Source organism: Anolis carolinensis, chromosome 4, assembly GCF_035594765.1.
Source record: "Anolis carolinensis isolate JA03-04 chromosome 4, rAnoCar3.1.pri, whole genome shotgun sequence".
NCBI classification, from domain to species: Eukaryota; Metazoa; Chordata; class Lepidosauria; order Squamata; family Dactyloidae; genus Anolis; species Anolis carolinensis.
Window position 1 is genome coordinate 124044298 of NC_085844.1, and position 20922 is coordinate 124065219.

Consider the following 20922-nt stretch of genomic DNA (forward strand, 5'->3'; position numbering starts at 1 on the left):
AGTTAGGGCCTTTTATCCTCGCACTCAAGACCTGGCTCTTTACTAGAGCTTTTAATCTATGTTAATTTTATTAATATTTTTATGTATGTATTAGGGTTGTCCAAATATTCGTTATGTTTCTCGTTTCGTAATTATTTCGGATTGTTCTCGTTTTTTGAAACGAGTATTGAAACATTTTCCCTGGGCGCAACTGGCAATGTAATTCGAACCATCATTGGCCCATTCTCTAATTGTTTCTTAAAATTTTCGTTAATTTTTTTTCTTCCAAAAAATTTTTTTAAAATTTTTTTTTAATTTTTTTTAATTTTTTTTGTTTCTGCAACCTAACATGAATGGGAGCCTAGCGCAGCCTAACATGGCTACCGCTCCCTGGCCAATCAGAGACTCCCACAATGGCTGAAAAAGGTGGGGGCTCGTGGATGGAGGGCGATTAATAAGTAATTAAATGATGATGATGATGATGATGATGATGATGATGATGAAATTACAGGAAAGGAGATTCCACCTGAACATGAGGAAGAATTTCCTGACCATACAGGCTGTTCAACAGTAGAAATCTCTGCCTCAAAGTCTGGTGGGAGCTCCTTCCTTGGAAACCTTTAAACAGAGGCTGTATATCCATCTATCCAGTGTACTATCATTATGCTTTTCCTGCATGGCAGGGGGTCGGATTGGATGGCCCATGTGGTCTCTTCCAACTCTATTATTTTATGATTCTATGACAAGAGTCTGATGGGAATTGCTGAGAAGCTGTACTTTAGATAATTACAAATTCTATCTGCCCTCAGAAGGCTAGCATTGTTTTTATTTATTTCCTATCAAAAGCATTACATAAATTAATATAAAACTGATAAAAAAAATAGGGGGAGCACAAGTGGCTAAATATTTTTTGACCAAAAACAGGCAACAGCGATCGCATTGTCTGTAGCCTCAAACAATTCTTCCTCTGTACATGAGGCAGGACACTGCGGACAAGCATACAGAGCAGACAAGCATGCCTGCTCTGCTCCACAGTCGCACAAGGTGGAGGATTCTTTTAGGTAGTGCCATTTTGCCAGGTTGTCTTTTGATCTGCCCACTCCACTTCTGAGTCTGTTCAGGGACTTCCAGGCTGCTCATTCTTGGTTTTCCCCTGGAGGCAGACCCTCATGTGGGGGACCATCCAACTGGGATTTCCTGGCTAGCATTGTTAGGAACCTAATCTCTTATATGGCTTCCCAGTTCCTGCTTGGCCAATGTTATATCAAGAGCATCAAAGGACTATAGAATACATCATACAGCAAAAGTCAAAAGGGAGAGAGGGAATCCTGCTCAAATGCAAATTTATGTCTTCTCACTTATGATCAACAACCCTAAAAGAAGCAGTATGCACTGGAACACATCTGTGAGTTAAGTGGAGCTGGTGAAAAGATATTAAAATTGCTTTTCAGGCAACATTTTGTCATAACACTCACCAGCAAGGACATATTATCATAATACTATGCCACTATAGACTCCTGTTCCAACACAGAAGAAAGAATGCATGAGAAGAACTCACAGAGATCAGATGAGCTAGTAACACAAGGGCTAACATTCCAATCTATGTCTGAAAGGGTCCACAAAGAAGCCACAGGCAATTGAACAAGTGCTTAGTTCCAAGACCATTAAGATTCCCTTTCAAGAGTTACACCTCAATTAAAAATGTCAGGGCTTGGTCCACACTTCAGGGGCTGCACTCTTATATCATAATATTCAGCTTTGCCCTAGTTGGAGAGCAAGTAGCCTGTCTTACTTGAAGATTGTCCTGCTTTTTCTGGGTACTAGGCATGAGTGATCCATGAAAAAAATGGTTCTAAACTTGCTTCTAAAGTAGGGGGCACTTCCGAAATTTGGCCCAATTTTTTTTTGAAACTTAAGAATATTTGGAATATTCAAAATTCATTAATGGCGGACTTGCATGTGCAGTGGCCAAAAACAGCACCGAGGGGGAACTTTACAGGACTCTCCCGCCCTCATTTTTTGAGCTATCTTCTTCAAACCTGGTACAGTGGTAGAACACATTTAACACTGCTAGATCATCAAAATTCAGAACATTTCCCTTATCCTCTGATTTTTGGTAATTTTTCATAGCTTTTAAAATAAACCATTTATTAATAATTGCAGAAATCTGTTCCTGGTTCGAAAGTCTTATTTCCTGTTTAATTGGGTTGTCTTGACTTTGAAAGTCATTGTTCTGCTTCAGAAACTTTGTTTTTGTGGCTGAAACTTTGTTAAATTGGTGGACATTGTCCCAGGAAACCATAATGTGCTCCATGTCCCTTGCGCAAAGACAAAGTTCAGGCAGTGTGATAAATTTTGCCATGTTTCTATGACAGGACCAATTAGGAAATGACATTTATCACCCAGGAACAGAAATCATAGTACACCATCAAATCATTCCTGACAGATGGCCATCAGCCTCTGAATAAGGAAATCAGTTCCTGGTTTGAAAGTGCTATTTCCTGTTTCATTGGCTTTTCTGGGGTTGAGAGTGTGTGACTTGCCCAAGTGGGTGGCTGAGTGGGGAATCAAGCCACAATCAGAGTCCAACACTCAAACATCTCCCTCCCTCTTCCTCTCTCTCTCTAAATTTCTCATACCTTCCAAGAATTCACATACCGTATGAAAGTTTGGTCAAGATGGTCAAGTGAGGACAAAGGGGGATGGGGAATGTTAAGAGGAGAGAGGGTCTGGGACATCTGGGAATTAAAGCAGGCATAGTACTGTTGGAGAAACGTCTGCTTCAGCCCAATGCTTTTATAAATGGGGAAAATTCAGAGGCTTCGTTCTCCTCCTTTTTTAAAGCTATTGGGATGAAATTTGCCACAATCGAAGCAAAAATTCACCACTCTTTGCCTATCAAGTTTCATAATGTTTGACCCATCCACTGATTTTTTTGGGAATTTTTAAACAATATTTTTTAAAACGCTACAAGAACTATGGCCCCACCTTTCCCTCCCTCTTCCTTCCACCCTGATTGGCTGAGAGGCATGCCAACATGGTTTCACCTTTCAGTGGGGCTACAGCTACATCTGAAGACATCAGAGACAAACGGAAAAAAGGTGCCTTTTTATTCAAATTCATAATATTAGGAAGGCAGTGAGCAGATGTGTCAAAACTCACTTCAAAATTGCTTTAGATCCGAATTTGAAATGAATTTAATGGACATACGAAAAATTCGCCCAACCCTACTGGTTACCTTTATGTGTGTGTGCATTAATTTATTCTAACAATCTACCAAGGTTGTTGTTGTTAACTGATGTCAAGCTAACTTCAACAGGTCTTTGTAAACTCAAGGTCATGACATCCCTGAGGGAAACTATCCTGGAATATGGCCCTCCTCTTTTCCTACTGCCATCTACTTTACCAGCCACTCTTGCTTTTCTAGTGAGTCATGTCTTCTCATGATATTTCTGAAATAAGACAGTTTTGGTTTCTAGACAGAGTTCAGATGTGATTTACTCAAGGAAACATTTATTTGTCTTTCTAGCATTCCACAGTAGAGGTGTGCGCGGTACTCATTTCTCCCATTTCATCCACTCTTTAGTTCCTTTTGTTTCTAGTGAGAGCCTGAAACGGGAACCCCTTCATTTCCTTCTCCTCCTCCATCTCTCATGCAAGGAAGGCACCTCCTGCCCCCTTCCTCTGGTGTGAAGGAGGAAGAGGAGGGGGGCTGGAAGCACCTTCCTTGCATGAGAGATGAAGGAGGAGGAGAGGAAGGTGCCTGGTCAGGCAGCAACAGCAGCATCAAGCACGACCAAAGGCAGAAGCTCCAAGAGCTGAGGAGGAGGGAGGAGGAGAAGGCCTTGGTCGCCTTTTCCCAAGGAGAGTGTGTGTGTGGCGTACAGGAGTACCTGCTCTTGCTAGGTCCTGCAGTCAAGAACCTCCTCTAGAATAGAAACAGCAGGTAAAGAAGCCTCTTTAAAGCACCCACCAGGAAGGGGAGCCTGGGTGGGGAGCCTGGGTGGGAAGCCCACCCTCCACCCCCATAATGGGCTGAAAGAAAACAGATCTTTCAGACCCGGAGAACATAAAAAGATATCTGCCCTCCCAATTTTGGTAGGCTCCCTAAAAATGGATCGGGGCCCCCACTGAAAGCTGGGACATGAAACGGGTCAGGGTTTATCCTGAGTGCACAACTCTATTTCACATTATCCATATAACCCTTCTCCATCAGTCACCACATTTCAAATGATTATTTTTTCCTATCAACTTTTTTTTACTGCCCAGCTTTCATAACCTTAATGGAAGCTGAAAGTATGATAGCATGGGCAGTCCCATCTTTATTAATTATTATATATCTTTATGCTTCAGGATCTTGTCTAGTTCTTTCATTGTTGCCCTTCCAAGTCTTAGGGCATATCTACACTGACCGCTTACTGCAAAGAGCACCCAAAGCAGCTTTATGGTGGCCACACTACACAAGGTGAATTGCATCATTAAAACATCGACTGAAACTATTTTAAAATGCTTAACTAATAATAAGTAGGCAGTAGAATATTAATTAAAAAGAATATTGAAACATTAATCAGGCTGGATCAGGAAGATAATTCTACAAGATTGCCTGAATAGAAAAAGTTTCACCTGAGAGCCGAAAGACAGCAGAGACGGGTGCCCTGCACTACCATCCTATTTTCATCTGTCTCAGCAAATTTTCCCTTGTACATGACACAAGGGAGGCTTGTACACACATATTGTTCTTACGTTAATCCTGACATAACAAGTCCTACAGGTTTTTGAAAAATCCAAGATTTAAACAATATTTTTACTGTAGTTAAAAGCGAGATGACTGTACCCACCACAAGCAATGATCCCTCCTTCCAAAAATGCCTTCTGAAAAGAACAAAAAAAAAAAACCCCAAACCTTCCATCTGTTTCTAGCTCAAAATAACCCATATTCTTAATATGGAGAAAGCTTTACAGGTTTATCCAGGGACTGCTTATCATATACCACAGGAGCAAAGATCTGATTACATATGTTTAACCTGCTTTGAAAAAGTGTCTAGAAAAGTTACTAGTCCACAAAAAAACAACAACAAATTACACTGTAGCCTTCCTACGCACACATATAAATTGACAGCCTGAAAGAAAATAAATAAATTAATAAGCCCAGTTACAAAACTGTCCCACCTAACCATCTGGAAGCAATTCTTACTCATCACAGGCAATCTGATCAAGACTGTTGTCCATACCAAAAAGTATGGTTTAAATGAGGGGAAACAACAACAACAACAACAACAACAACAACAACAACAATTTTATTTTTTATATCCCACCACCATCTCCCTGAAGGGACTCAGGGCGGCTTACAAGCGGGACCAAGCCCATCAACAACAAAGTTTACCAACTAAAAACACATTTAAAAACATAATAAGGATAATCTAATTAAACAATTAAAACAGCAGAGTATAAAAACATTAAAATGAATCAAAGCAAATACAGTTGCCTTATTTTTCTTATTAGAAGATTGTAGGATTTTGACGTTTGGAATGTCAAAATCCTACAATGTTCAACCATTATGTACTTTGATAAGGGAGCAATTAAAACATTACATGTTACGTTTTCCAAACAAACTAACATATGCCTGATACATCATGGCACATGAAGTGGCCACAACCTACACTACGCAAGACACGGAAGGAAGAAAACAGGTGAATAGATCAGGCCCGTGGCAAACATAACGTCACAAAATGTATGCCACGTTAAATCCTTACATTCCCATTGGACACGTATACCCAGCCAAAATTTTAAGAAAGAAAATGCGGTGTCCAACCCAGTTGCTTCCCACCAGAGTATCACAGTCCTTCCTCATATGTTTTACTCACATTGTATAGCACTGTAGTCCATCCTTCCATGGTAATGCACTGGAAGACAGTCAACACAGCAAAGAGAATGTTGTCAAACTGAGTGATCCCATCGTTGGGACCAATCCAGTCTCTGCACTCGTAACCTGCAGGGCATCCTTGCACCCCACAAGGATGAGGTGGGTCCAGCTCTTGTAATTCACCTGCAGTCACACACAAATTAAACCAAATGGTACAGAAATGAATTTGTAAAAAGCAGCAACCATACTTACCAAGACAATCACAGTGAAACAGGACCTTCCTATACCATGCCTTTTCAAACTGTGTCCAAGAAAATGTTGAGATTCCTCAGATGGTTATCAACTGGTCTGAGATCAAGGGGAGGCATCATAAGGCAGCTGCTTAAGGCCCCAGGGAGGGGGGCCATCACCAACCCCTCTTTCTGTATCTGAATGGCAGAGGGAGAGGTTAAAATAGGACCCATCCCTCCACCCTCTGACACATGTGCAACCATCTTCCTTAGATGGATAGGGGCACTAAGAGCTGATAACAGTTGCAACCACTGCCTGCCTCCTATCCACAATGAGCACTCATCACTTTTGGACCAAGGAGCGGGTGTTTGAAAATTGTGTTTCGTCTTGTTTTTCTCACATGAAAGAAAATCAAAGTCCTCAATTTCCTTCATATTTGTGATAAAAAGAATGTGTTATTTAAAGAGTGTAAATGTTGGAACAAATAGAGTCATCCATCCAAGTCTATTTCTTAAAACAGAATATCTATCTCTTAAAAACCTGGATTTGAATTGCTTTCCCTCCAGCTATTGTAATTTTTCTCATGATCACTTGCTTGTGCAATTTTTAATGCCACAAAACCCTTTAGGAGCATCCATGTTCAACCTAACCATGTTAACATGGCCATTAACTCCAAAATGGTATGTTGACATGGCAACAAACTATACCAACAGCAGATGATCAGATTACGAAAGTTTTTGAAATGCCCAGAATGGCCAAATCAACTTTAATTTTACAACAAACTACTTTGCAGAAACTGCAAGAAGAATGGAAACCTTTTATGGACTTTAAAAAAATTGGAAGAAGATGATCATAACAGGATTTGTGAACTGAAAATAATATGAATAATATATGACTGTATCCTGTATTCCAAAACTCAAAAGGCTGAAGATAATTGATCGGTTATTATTTCTAAAACAAATAGAAATGTATATACAGTAGAGTCCCGCTTATCCAACGTAAATGGGCCGGCAGAATGTTGGATAAGTGAATATGTTGGATAATAAGGAGAGATTAAAGAAAAGCCTATTAAACATCAAATTAGGTTATGATTTTACAAATTAAGCACCAAAACATCATGTTATACAACAAATTTGACAGAAAAAGTAGTTCAATACGCAGTAATGCTATGTAGTAATTACTGTATTTACGAATTTAGCACCAAAATATCACAATGTATCGAAAACATTGACTACAAAAATGCGTTGGATAATCCAGAACGTTGGATAAGCGAATGTTGGATAAGTGAGACTCTACTGTAATTTCATTGATGTGGATAATACACACACACACACACACACACACACATATGTATATACAGAATCTGCGTAGATGATAGATCAATATAATAAGCATTTACATATGTACTACTAACATTTTAACAAAAGAAACTGACTCTGGGATATGTAAATGGAAGGATATTATTAAAACTAGGGGGAAATAGAGTATGTATAAGTAAACTGATAAAATAATTAGAAGGAACACTTATTATACAGGCTCGGAGGAGAAGATAAGAAAAAGATGGAATAATACAAGAAGATAGAAGACTAACGTGAACACCAGATGATAAGAATTTACTTGCTTTTGGAACAGAAGATATTGTAGCTGGAATTTTTTTTTATACTAGAGAATATGTATAACAAAACCTTCCCCCTCCACATCCCCGGAAATACAATATACTCCTGTGATTATTTAATTTACTAACAAAACTCCGTAACCTACATGTCATACTTTTCTTTATCTCCCATTCTTTTTTTCTCCCCCCCTCCTTTCCTTTATATTGTAAAACTGTGAAAATGAAATAAAAAAAACTTGTAAAGTCAAAATGGTGGGCAAATATCAACAGCGAGAGCTGTTACCTTTCTTCTGTCCACCATTCTCACACCCATAGCATCTGTGGCAGGAGGGGGAAATCAGTCTTATTTATCAAGATGTCAGCAAGAGATCTCCAAATCTGGAGTTGACTCTGGTGCTACTTATACATTACACTACTCATACCAGAAACAGTAGAGTGTTTAGGATGCATTATCTGGTTCAGAAGAGACCCCTTGGATCTGCCTAGTGCTCTGGGTGAAGTAGCTTTGTGCCTTCAAAGTTACTTAGTTGGACTACAGCCAGCATAGAGAATGGGGCAATGGTCATTGGTCACCCTGGTTGAGAGATTCTGGGAAATAAAGTCCAGAAAAAAACAATTGTAAGCTATGCTTAAAAAAACATCTCTGGAAGAGGTATTCTTTGGCAGTCATGCTGATGTGGAATGTTCCACAGCAACAATTGCAATGAAAGATAGATTGTTGGCATCTAGATTGCCATATGGTATAAAAAAAAGGTCACTCAGTAATCTGCCCATTCATAAAATTCAACTTTTTTGAAATCAGTACAGAGCCCCAGAAGGCTAGGTAACATCCCTTTACCACTACTCTGGAAGGGATGTATACAAGTAGTGACAGCTACATTTCATTTCTGTCCAGAACAGTTGAGAAAATCTCTGGAGAATATAATCCAACTACACTTTTTATAATGATTGCTGTGGAGTTCAGAAGTGCATCACAGCTCTGAAAAATTCTGAGAAGTGTCAGTTGCCCCCAAGAGTTGCAATCAGAATGTTAACTAGGGCTGGCTACAACTCTGCTGTTACTAGAATACTACTGGGTACCATCTGCTTCTAGATACAATTAAAGTATAAGATGTGACCTATAAACAGGTGCAGTTCAAGCTATACGCGAACTACACAACTGCGGAAGGCGCAATCCTCTAGGGGCACAGTTGAGGCGCCTCCGAGAGCACGATTAGCCTGCCTCCAAATTGGCCTGCTTGCCTCTGCTTCTCTCTCTACCAGGCTTCCTCGCCCTCCACCGCCCCTCCAAAGCCAGGAGGGGAAAGAGTGAAGGAACACCCAACAGAAGTACCTGTGGCTCCCTCGCCCTTCCACCATCCCTCCAAAGCCGGCGGGGGGAGGGGGGAGAGAGAAGGAGCACCCATCCTCACGCCATGAAGCCACTTCTGTTGTTTTCCTGCACCGCTGCCTCGCGACGTGGGGATGGGTGCTCCTTCACTCCCCCCCTTCCCAGCTTTGGAGGGGCAGTGGGAGGCTCCCACCACCCCTCCAAAGCCGGGAAGTGGGGGGGGAGAGCAAAGGAGCCTTGTGGTGTGGGAAAACAACAGAAGTGCCTGCGGCTTCCTCGCCCTCCCACCACCCCTCCAAAGCTAGAAGGGGGGGGGGAGAGAGCAAAGGAAAACCCATCCCCATGCCACAAGGCCCTGCAGCCACTTCTGTTGTTTTGCCACGCTGTAAGTTCCACTGTTCTGTTACCACGTGAAACGGCTGAGAGAGAAGCAAGTGGTAACCGGCTGCGGGGAGGCCGAGTGGCTGTAGCAGTAGTGGCAAGCTGAGGCACAGTTCGTCATAGAGGTGGGTCAGTGGTGGTACGGACAGTGGCAGCCTGGCGGGGAGATGCTCCCATGAGGCGATGAAGGAAGGCCAAGAGTAGGAGCCAGGAGAGGAGCCCAGGCCTCCCGCCAAAGGAGAACACACTCTTCAAGCATATCCTGGTGAGTGGGGACTTTCTTGCCTCCAAAGCAGACCCTCAAGGGCTCTTTTGAAAGGGAGGGGGGTTCTGCTACTACCTGGTGAAGACCTCTCATGCGCACACCTCCTGGATGGGTGCTCCTTCATTCTTTCCCCTCCCGGCTTTGGAGGGGCAGTGGGAGGGCAAGGAAGCCTGGCAGAGAGAGAAGCGGAGGCAAGCAGGCCAGGAGGCGGGGGAAAGAGTGAAGGAGCACTTGGTTTGGGTGGTGGTGGTGGGGGGGGCGCCAAAATACTGCTTGCTTACACTTGAAAATTACCTAGGGCCAGCCCTGCCTATAAAGATCTATATTGATCAGATCTAGGCTGTTTGACTGTCTTGGTTCTATAGGATCCTCGTGGACAGTCCTTCTTCCAGTCCCACCATCTTACCAGGCACATTTGGGAGAGGCCTTCTGAGTGCTTGCTCTCAGACTTTGGAACTCCCTCCACAGGACTCCTACTTTTCATTTGCTTTTCTACTAGCAAAAGAACACTTTCCCATTCCAACAGGCTTTTAGAAACAGGCTATGATGAGTTTGTAATGGTGTGCCACGTTGGTTTTTTATCTTCTTTTAAATTGATTTTTAAATATGTTTTACCCTGGGATAGTGTTTATTTTGCATTTCAAAATCAATTTTCTATATTTTGTTGACTTTTGCATGTATTTTAATTTGTATTGTTTTAATATTTGTTCCAAGACAATGGGAGGGGTCTTTTTCCTGCAGAGTACCTAAGTCACCTAATGATCCCAAAACATAGGAAGGCATTCTCTTGGGCTAAATTCAATATGCTCCCTTCTGCATTACTGGAGGAATGATATAACAATGTACCATACTGTGAACACCTATGTCCCTGTACGGCTGAGGTGGTAGAAAGTGTGGTGAAAGTTTTATTGTACTGCTCTTTCTATCAAGAACTTTGGCAACATTTTACGAATCCAATTTTACAAAGTATACCAGGGAGACCTGTTTTATACCGATTATCTTTTGGTTGACCAGTCTTCTGAAATTCAGCCAAAGTTGCTAACTTTTGTGCAGCAGCAATAACTTGCTAGTGCAGGATACTGTTACAGTCATAGGCTTCTTCTTCATTGCTATATAAAATTCAGATTATCTGCTTTGAACTGGAGGGCCAGGCTATAGCACAGTGGTTTAAACTGCTAGCTACAGAAGATCCTGTTGACCGGAAGGTTGCCAGTTCAAGCCCTAGCAATTCGAAAACAACAATGTAAGAAGATAAATAGGTACCACTATTTACAGAGAGGTAAAAGGTGTCTCGAAAAACATGCCAGCAAAAATCTGACCAGGAAAGTCGTTCATGGACGACAGGCTCCTCACCGTGGAAAATGAAACAACAGCACTTCCCCATGGCTGAGTCGAGCACAGCCGGCTGCTGGAGATAAAAAGAGGAAAGCCTTGTCTCTATTTAATGTACTGTCTATCTTTGTCAATTGTATAACAGCATTGAGTGTTTGCCATATATGTATCTGTAATCTGCTCTGAGTCCCCTTGGGAAGATAGGTAAAGGTAAAGGTTTCCCCCTGACATCAAGTCCAGTCGTGTCCGACTCTGGAGGTTGGTGCTCATCTTTATTTCTAAGCCGAAGAGCTGTCATTGTCCTTAGACACCTCCAAAGTCATGTGGCCGACATGACTGTATGGAGCACCGTTACATTCCTGCTGGAGCAGTACCTATTGATCTACTAACATTTGCATGTTTTCAAACTGCTAGGTTGGCAGAAGCTGGGGCTAACAACAGGAGCTCACCCTGCTCCCCAGATCTGAACTGCCGAACTTTTGGACAGCAAGTTGAGCAGCTGGGCGGTTTAACCCGCTGCACAACCAGGGGCTCTTCGGGGAGATAGAGCAGAATATAAATAAAGTATATTATTATTGTTATTGTTATATGACAGTGTAGACTCATATAATCAAGTTCAAAGCAGATAATGTAGATTATTTGATTTGATAATCTGGGTTATATGGCAGTGTAGAAGGGGCCTCAAAAGGTTTTATTATTTTATCTTAGCTTTTATAGCTGTTATTTAAATATTCCAGTATTTAACACTGTCTCTTAACTCTGCATTTAAAAACTGTATTTATATAACTAATGTATGTTTTAATTGCCTTTTATTGTCTGTTGTAATGCTCGTCACTGACCAAAATAAAATATTCATTCATTCAATATTTGTAAGCTACCTTGATTTTCAATATTGGGTGAGAAAAGAATAAATGAATAAAATAATCATCAATAGCAGCTGTAGCAAAAACAACAAAGATTCTTGTGCCTTAAAAACTAACCAATTCATTTCATAGATACATCATCAGATGTATAAATGATAATTTGTAATTCTTTAAAACATCAAAGAATTTTTGGATGTGTTTTACTAGAACAAATGTAAGCTGTCATGTTAAACACAGATGCTGGAATATTCTGGCATCCAAGCAAATTCTTATCTGCGTGCTTACTGCATAGAGAACCACCTTAGGGATCTTTGTCATGTAAGAGGCACAATGTTAGGAGGACCATACAAAATCATGAATATGTTCTCCAATACTCCAGAATTCTCCTTAAGTTGGGGAAAACTCATTTATCTTGGCTTCCCACATTTTTATTAATATTATACTGAATAAAGTATATTGGAGAACTGGGTTGCTGTGAATCTTTCGGGCTGTATTGCCATGTTCCAGAAATTTTCTCTCCTAATATTTCGCCCACATATGTGGCAGGCATCCTCAGAGGTTGTGAGGTAATGGAGAACCCATTTGTATGTCACAATTGGCAGATCCTGAAAATGATTTCTCTTATCAGAACTTTCAATCTAGGCCAGGCATGGGCAAACTTCGGCTCTCCAGGTGTTTTGGACTTCAACTCCCACAATTCCTGTCGCCTATTGAAGGGCCAAAGTTTGCCCATGCCTGATCTAGCCCCACCTTTATAGTTTGACCCTGGGATCTATTTCTTTGTCATGATAAAGCAGATGTGAAAGCAAGAGCAGGGGATTAACTTGAACTGCATCAATCCACCAAACTAAACCTATAAATCAGTATCCATTTTTTTTTAAAAAGACCCTTTTCTGCACAAAACAATATTGAATAAAGCCCATTCCATGGACTTTATTTGTCTTCGAATGTTTTTAATAGGTGGAATAAAACAAACAAGACATGTGGTCCCCAGACAATGTACTGGCCACCTTCATACTTGCGGGTTGCAAACTCTGTATTAAAATGAACAATGTGGAAATTGAGTAGTGTAAGGGATTTATGCTTTTGAATTTGTGTGTTTAAAATATTGGCTGTCATAGTAGTCATCCTCATTACAGGAACACAGAATCTTACAGCTACATATGCCATCTGGTAGTGATTTGATTTTTAACTGCATTCTGGTTTTCACTGTGCAGCGCTGGTTCCAAGCAGTTCAGATTTTTCCTTTTTCTATTCTCATCGCAAAACAATGACGTTAATGTTGACGGCCAAAGTATCAGTGCTGCCATGCAAACATCCACCCACTTCTACCTAACAAACATAAAAGAAAGCAAAACAAAATCCTTGCCTACACAGGCTAGTTTTAATAAACCTCCCTGAGTGTACATTTGTACACAGAGGGTTTTCAGGGTGATGTCAACAAAGTGTAAGGATATTTCTATGAAGATTTCAGTTTGCTGAAAAGGCATCTTACCTTATTAGTTTTTTAAAAAAATAATTCTGTAACACAGGCTGAGTTTGTTGGTTTGTCTGTTTGTTTTTTGGTGTCTTCTTGCTTTTGTTGTTGTTTTGTTTTTGTCTCTCCCCCCCCCTTTCTTTATGTTGACCTGATGGGTTTGGTCTTTTGGGTGCACATATTCACTGTATGTTAAATTTTAGTCATGTCATTGTGAATCACATTAATATAAATGTTTGCAATAAAAATTCATTTAAAAAATAATAATTCTGAAAGCTTTTGACTATGTGTGGATGCAGGGGCAGTTCTACCGCAAGGCCATTTAGGCAGTTGCTTGTGGCGCCATAATCCCAGGGGCGCAGTTGAGGCACTCCCACGTGCGCGCGCACCCCTCTGCCTCTTCTTCCTTCAGGCCTTCGGCCTGGCCCAGGCCCGACTTCAGCCTGGGCCCGGCCACGTAGGCCCACAATTCCAACACCACCCCAGCCGCCAGCGCCAGCACCGTTTGGTTCCGGCAAAAATGGTGCTGGCGCTGGCAGCCAAGGTGGTGCGGGAATGGCGGGCCTTCCGTCTCCACGGCAATGGCGTGGAGCAGCCTACCTAGGCGGGAGCATGGGTCCCGCCTGGGTAGGGCGCTCTGCACCATTGCCGTGGAGATGGAAGGCCAACCATTCCCACACCACCCTGGCCGCCAGAGCCACCACCGTTTTGTTCCGGTGGCTCCACCCTTCCTCCCGCTGCCGCCATCGTGGACCATTGGAAACTAGGCAAGAGGTCTGTTGGAAACTAGGTAAGTGGGGTTTGTATATCTATGGAATGTAAAGGTTGGGAGAAAGAACTCAAAGAACTTTTGTCTGTCTGAGGCAAGTGTGGATGTTGCAGTTGGCCACCTTGATTAGCTTTGAATGGCCTTGCAGATTCAAAGCCTGGCTCCTTCCTGTCTGGGGTGATCCTTTGTTGGGAGGTGTTAGCTGGCCCTGATTGTTTCATGTCTGGAATTCCCCTATTTTTGCGTGTTCTTTTTTTACTGTCCTCATTTTATTTACTTACTTATTTATTTATTTATTTCCCATACTTGTGTCCCACCCTTTTCACCCCGAAGAGGACTCAGGGTGGCCTCACAACTGGCAACAATTCGATGCCCGATTGGTTTGGGGGTGGGGGTGCCAAAATTCTGTTCAGCCACACTTGAAAATTTCCTTGGGCCAGCCCTGTCTGGATGTTATTATTTGTTTTTTGTGCCTTAGAACTTAGTGGATTACCTCTGTTCTCAGCGATTTCCAAACTAGGACTGTATTGGGTTGCTGCGAGCCTTCCAGGCTGTATGCCCATGTTCCAGAAGCATTCTCTCCTGGTGTTTCACCCACATCTATGGCAGGCATCCTCAGAGGTTGTGAAGCCTGTTGAAAACTTGGAACATGGTCATATAGCCTGGAAAGCTCGCAGCAACCCAGTGATTCCAGTCATGAACACCTTCAACAACACACAGGTCTGTATTGTTTTATCGAAGGCTTTCACAGCCTGAATCACTGGAGTGTTGTATGGTTTGCACATTGCATGACCGTGTTATATAGCAGTGTTTTCTCCTGATGTTTTGCCTGAATCTGTGGCTGAGGATCGTCTGAAGATGCCAGCCAGAGATGTAGGCAAAACGTCCAGAGAAAATGCTGCTAGACCACAGCCATAAAGTCGTGACACAACACCCTAGGTCTGTATTAGCTGTGGCTACAGTGGAAGCAAAAGAATATGCACAATTGCCACATATATGGTCATACTATGTGTCTGCATTTGAAAAGCCAAGCATAAGAATAAAATCAGAAAAGGAATCAGGGATAGAGTGCATTCCTCACCTGAATTGTTCACATAACAGGCCCGGTGCAGCTTCCCACTATAGAATTCCAGGCCAATGATGGCAAACATCAGAATAGCGAAGAAAAGGAGCAGGCCTATCTGGAGAAGAGGCACCATTGCCTTCATGATGGATTTGAGTACAATCTGCAAACCTTGGATAGAAAGAAAAGGTCCAGCATAACTAAACGGTAACCATCGCCAGATCCAGTAAGCACAATATTTTTCTGTAATAGGAAAGGCACTGAAGGAGAAGGTGCACGTACAATAACAGAGAAAGGGAGTCACAAAAACGTTACGTGATCATTTGGCTATTCCAATACTGTGGTCCTGGAAGAAATAATGAAGTACAGACAGCAGTCGTAAGCCACAGAGCAAGCAATCATCCCCCAAAGAAGGGCTGCCTGTTTGTCACATCAGAAGAACCAAGAAAGGATTCTGTGCAGTCCAAAGTTAATATATCACTCATGAAAGTAAAGGTAAAGGTTTCCCCTGACGTTAAGTCCAGTCATGTCTGACTCTGGGAGTTGGTGCTCATCTCCATTTCTAAGCCGAAGAGCCAGCGATGTCCGTAGACACCTCCAAGGTCATGTGGCCGGCATGACTGCATGGAGTGCCATTACCTTCCCGCCGGAGCGGTACCTATTGATTTACTCACATTGGCATGTTTTCGAACTGCTAGGTTGGCAGGAGCTGGAGCTAACAGCGGGCGCTCAAGCCGCTCCCGGGATTTGAACCTAGGACCTTTCAGTCTGCAAATTCAGCAGCTCAGCGCTTTAACGCACTTCGCCACTGGGGCTCCATCACTCATGAAAGACAACTGCAGATACTGAAAAGGTGATTTTATAGTCCTTATATGTGTTTGCTGTTGGACTCAAGGCATGACTAATAGTTAGCAAAGAGGCCTGCATGCCTATGAGCATAGAAGACCTGCCTTTTTATCCCCCTGATAGAATAGTCTTTAAAAGGGGGAGGTCTTGAAATGTTTTTATTTTTGGTGCTTTAACCCACTTCAGTTCAGTGCTGGCTCATATAGGCCTCATTAATGGCATCAGAAATTCTAGTAGGCATGGATGCTACCACACATATTTTAGAGAGCTAGTGCGGGGCTCATAAATTGTTCTGCAGAAGGAGGCATAGCAGTTTATGCACTTTATCTGGTCTGGTGAAAATTTTGATCTCACTCCCTCAATTTGAGCAAACAAACTTTTCAAAAAGCAGGTACATGCACCTGCCCACCAATACATTTATTTATTTATTTATTTATTTATTTATTTATTATTTACAGTATTTATATTCCGCACTTCTCACCCCGAAGGGGACTCAGGGTGGATCACATTATACACACATAGGGCAAACATTCAATGCCCATAAACACATCAAACAGAGACCGAGACAGACAGACGCAGAGGCAATTTAACCTCCTGAGGGGATGTTCGATTCTGGCCACAGGGGGGAGCAGCTGCTTTATCATCCACTCTGACGGCACTTCCTCATTCCAGGTCGTAAATTAGTTAAACTTGCCTCCCCACTTTTTTATAAGTGGTACCTTATTTCCTACTTGATAGATGCAACTATCTTTCAGGTTGCTAGGTCAGCAACGAGCAGGGGCTATTTTTAATTTTTAATTGACGGGTGCTCACCCCGCCACGAGCTGGCCTCGAACTCATGACCTCATGGTCAGAGTGATTTATTGCAGCTGCTCAACAGCCTGCGCCACAGCCCGGCCCTACATTAACCTGCCTTCTCAGGGCCTCTCCTAGCTTTTCCTCCCCCAATGCAATGGGGCTGAGGATCATATTTGGAGCATCATCTTCAACACTTTCCTGCTTCCCCAGAGTTCCGATCAGTGGATCAAGTCTGGTGTAGTTCTCCACTTGGAAGAGTGATGCACATGTCATAGGCCCCTTCTACACTGCCATATAAAATCCAGATTATCTGCTTTGAACTGGATTATATGGCAGTGTGGACTCATATAATCCCGTTCAAAGCAGATAATGTGGATTATCTGCTTTGAAAATCTGGATAAAAGGCAGTGTAGCGGGGGCCATAGCCATTGCTAGAGTTCCCAAGTCTCAAGTTTTAACATACAATAATAATAATAATAATAATAATAATAATAATAATAATAATACAAAAGCCACCCTACTGGGATCTGCGCGCATCATCCGAAAATACATCACACAGTCCTAGACACTTGGGAAGTGTTCGAATTGTGATTTTGTGAAACGAAATCCAGCATAACTATCTTGTTTGCTGTGTCATACAATAATAATAATACTTTATTTATAACCTGCTTCCATCTTCCCGAGGGGACTCGGAGCGGTTCACATGGGGACCAAACCCGATCAACAGATAAAACAATACAACGACAGCATATATAACTTAAACAATAACAGTAAAATAACATTCATAAAACACATAATGAGGATGATGACTAACATCTGTTAAGCATCACCAAAAGTTTAAGTCCCCTTTCAGCATGTCCAGGCCCAGGCCTAATAAGAAGCTTCTACTATTTGTTCATTTCCAAGGTCCACCAGGTTCTGCCTTCTCACTTACAAGGTGCAATTTCCTTCTTCCAATCATTTTCTGTCCTTCAGCTTATTGGACTATTCCTTCTGAATCCGATGTTCTTAAGGACTGGCAAACCAATCAAACAGAATCTAGAGTGGGACTCTAGAAATGTGTGTAAACTACATGTTACTGGACCCCAGCTATGAAAAAAAATCTTCTGTAAAGTGTTAAAGATGCATACTATAAAACACCAATATTGCTCTGCAAAAAACAGGAGGAGGAGGATAACTGGATACAAGGTGCTTACTAGGAATGCCTGAGACGAGCTTCAAGGGTCTGAGAACCCTCACTGCCCGCAGAGTCCGTAGGTCCACATGGGTGTTGAAATGTGTCCCTGCTGTAGCAAGAATTCTGGAGATAAACAAGAAAAAGAGAAAAGTTACTAAAGATAGATTTGGGGCAAAGCACATATACCTCCTTCCCTGCCTGCAGAAGGGGGCGTTCCGCACACCAGGCACCTGACAGCCAGAATTGGTGCACCTTACCCTCCACTGTGACTCAACAGCCATTTCTCTGTCTAAACTTAGCATCTTTTAGCTGTGCAGCAATTAAAATATACACACTGGTGCTGGGACTCACATTTTCAAGCTCCATCTGATACTTCTTTTAGTACCAGAAGCTACAAGCTCAACCTAGGGCACTTCCAGACAGCACTAAACCATGGGTTTTAAACAAGGACGATAAATCCCAGGACTTCAGAAGAGGTCCACACACAGACCTGTTAGTCCTGGGATTTCTGCCTCAGTTGTCCGGACTTGCTGCTCTGTTCCGAGATTTAGAGGCTCCCAAGGTGGCCTCTGTGGGACTTCCGCCGGAAACCTTGGCAGCTTTTTTTAAAAAAGCCCCAGGATGCAGATATATGGATATGTGGATCACTGCAAAAGTTCCATTCTTTGTCCTGGCCAGAAAAACTGTACCCTCCAGACATTTCATGAAGTATCTGCCACACAAACAAGCCTAATGGGGTAGGACAACTTCTGCCCAAGTTAGCACTGCACAATGAAACAGGAACACACACTTTCAAGCCAGGAACAGAACCTTATTAAGTAAATGGGTTGCTGGTTATGCACCAAAGTAATAGATACCCACAAATACAGTAATATGCTTTAGTAATGTTCAGTCAACAGGTATGAAGTATAAACTCATATAGAATAAAATACAATATGTTCAGAATTCACAATTGCAATAAACATAATCCATACATAAAAAATGACTGTCTGACTCAACAATGTATGTTCTATATATAATTGTTCACTTATTCAATCAGTTAGTTGAGCTGAAGAGCAAGTAGATCACAGTAGATCACGACCGGTTTCGACTAGGTCTTCTTCAAGTGAATTAATAATAGTACATTCATATGTATACCCTTTATGTTCCTCTTTCTAGTTGTGTATTTATGTCTTCATTTCTTTTTTTCTAGGGTGGGTAGTGTCCATGGATTTATATGTTCATGAGATACTCTGAGATACTCTGAGATAACCAAGAGCCATTGACTACAAAAATGTGTTGGATAATCCAGAACGTTGGATAAGTGAGTGTTGGATAAGTGAGACTCTACTGTATATATCTATTGGAAACATACCAAATCAATCATATCCTCTTTTCTTTTTTCCGTATCAAATGTAATAATGCATTTTCACTTATCACACAATCAGCAGATGGCTCATCTCACTCCGTCCAACCTCCTCCCTACATCACTGTTGTCCCCTTAAAAAATTGGACAGATCTTGCATGAACCCATTCCTTCATCTCAATGGAGAAGCGTTAAAATGTTTCTTTTGTTCCTACGGAACTGTGCAAAATTGATTTTTTAAAAAAAAATTAAAAAGAAAATTATGGGAAAATTGAATATATTTTTACCAACAGATATATCATTGGCACAGCTGACAAACTGCAGACAACATACATATAGAGTGCATGATCACACACACACACCAAGGAAGTGCCTCTGATGCACAGGTAAATTAGAGACAAGTGGAGTCAATTGTTTTCCACTTTACAAAAGATACTCGCAGCAGATCCTTTGCTTACTGGTGCCTAAAGGCTATCTGTGAAACAGACTATGTGCCATGTGATATGACCCATAGGAACCAGAATGCAAAGAGCATCAGAGTCAGAGTATATGAATGTGAGATAAGGTCCACGGTGCTGGCCAAAACTGCAACTTCACTCAGACAACCATGGTAGGCCTTTAGTGATCTGTTTCAATACATCCCACTTCCACATTGGTGCTGATTCTTCAGTCTTTATGCAAACCAAATAAAACTTTAGGTATATTTTATTTATTTATTTATTTATTTATTTATCGCATTTATATCCCGTCCTTCTCACCCGAAGGGACTCAGGGTGGATTACAACAGTGGCAACAATTAGATGCCCATACAAACCAATATAAAACAGCACATAAAACAGTTAAAACTATTAAAATACATTATGAATTAAAAATATACATTTCAAACATAAAATCAGATCCGTTCTTCCTCATGCTTTGTCCAGAGTTCAGTCCGTGTCATTTTCACCATTTATTGATTAAAAGCCAGGGCACACAGCCATGTTTTTAGGGCTTTTCTGAAGCCCAACAGGGTTGGAATTTGACGCATCTCTCTTTGGGAGGGTGTTCCACAGCCGGGGAGCCACCACCGAGAACTGGATGTGTTCTCAATGATATCTTATTAATTCAATCTAATAATAATAATAATAATAATAATAATAATAATAATAATAATAATAATAATTTATTTATATCCCGCCACCATCTCTCAGAGGAACTCGGGGTGGCTCACAAAACGCTCAAAGTGCTAAAAAAGAGTCAAACGGTCCTCATATCTATCTATTAGGGTTGGGCAAAAAATTCGAATCCTTCTGATGTCGTATCCAATTCGTATGTTTTGTCACTTTTGAACTGTGTTTAGAAAAAGGTTATTGTGTCGTATGTATCCCATGATATCGAACCCTTGATTGCCAATTTTTTGAATGGTGTCGAATGTTTCGGAGGGGGCAAGCATTTGCAAAGGGCTCCTGGACTACTTGACTACTTATGGGGCACTTTAATCCGCTTTGCAGAACGAGCGGAGAGAGGTCTGGGCGTCCTGGAGTGCTTGGCTGTTTGCAATGGGGCGCTTTAATCCGCTTTGCAGAACGAGCGGAGAGAGGTCTGGGCG

General features: G+C 41.8%; 1 protein-coding gene across 6 annotated transcripts in view; it reads right to left on the bottom strand.

The window, feature by feature from the left end:
• The window catches only part of cacna1e (calcium voltage-gated channel subunit alpha1 E), a 600666-nt gene that overhangs the window by 215192 nt on the left and 364552 nt on the right, over positions 1–20922 (bottom strand). For all 6 annotated transcript variants that reach the window (XR_010005208.1, XM_062977736.1, XM_062977734.1 and 3 more), the window contains 3 exons: positions 18009–18112; positions 15187–15339; positions 5844–6025 (listed from right to left, as the gene is read on the bottom strand). Coding sequence is in view for 5 of the 6 variants with exons in the window: in XM_062977736.1 (XP_062833806.1) it covers positions 5844–6025; positions 15187–15339; positions 18009–18112 (439 nt within the window). In the remaining variant the exon portion in view is untranslated. The remainder of the gene's footprint in view (positions 1–5843; positions 6026–15186; positions 15340–18008; positions 18113–20922) is intronic.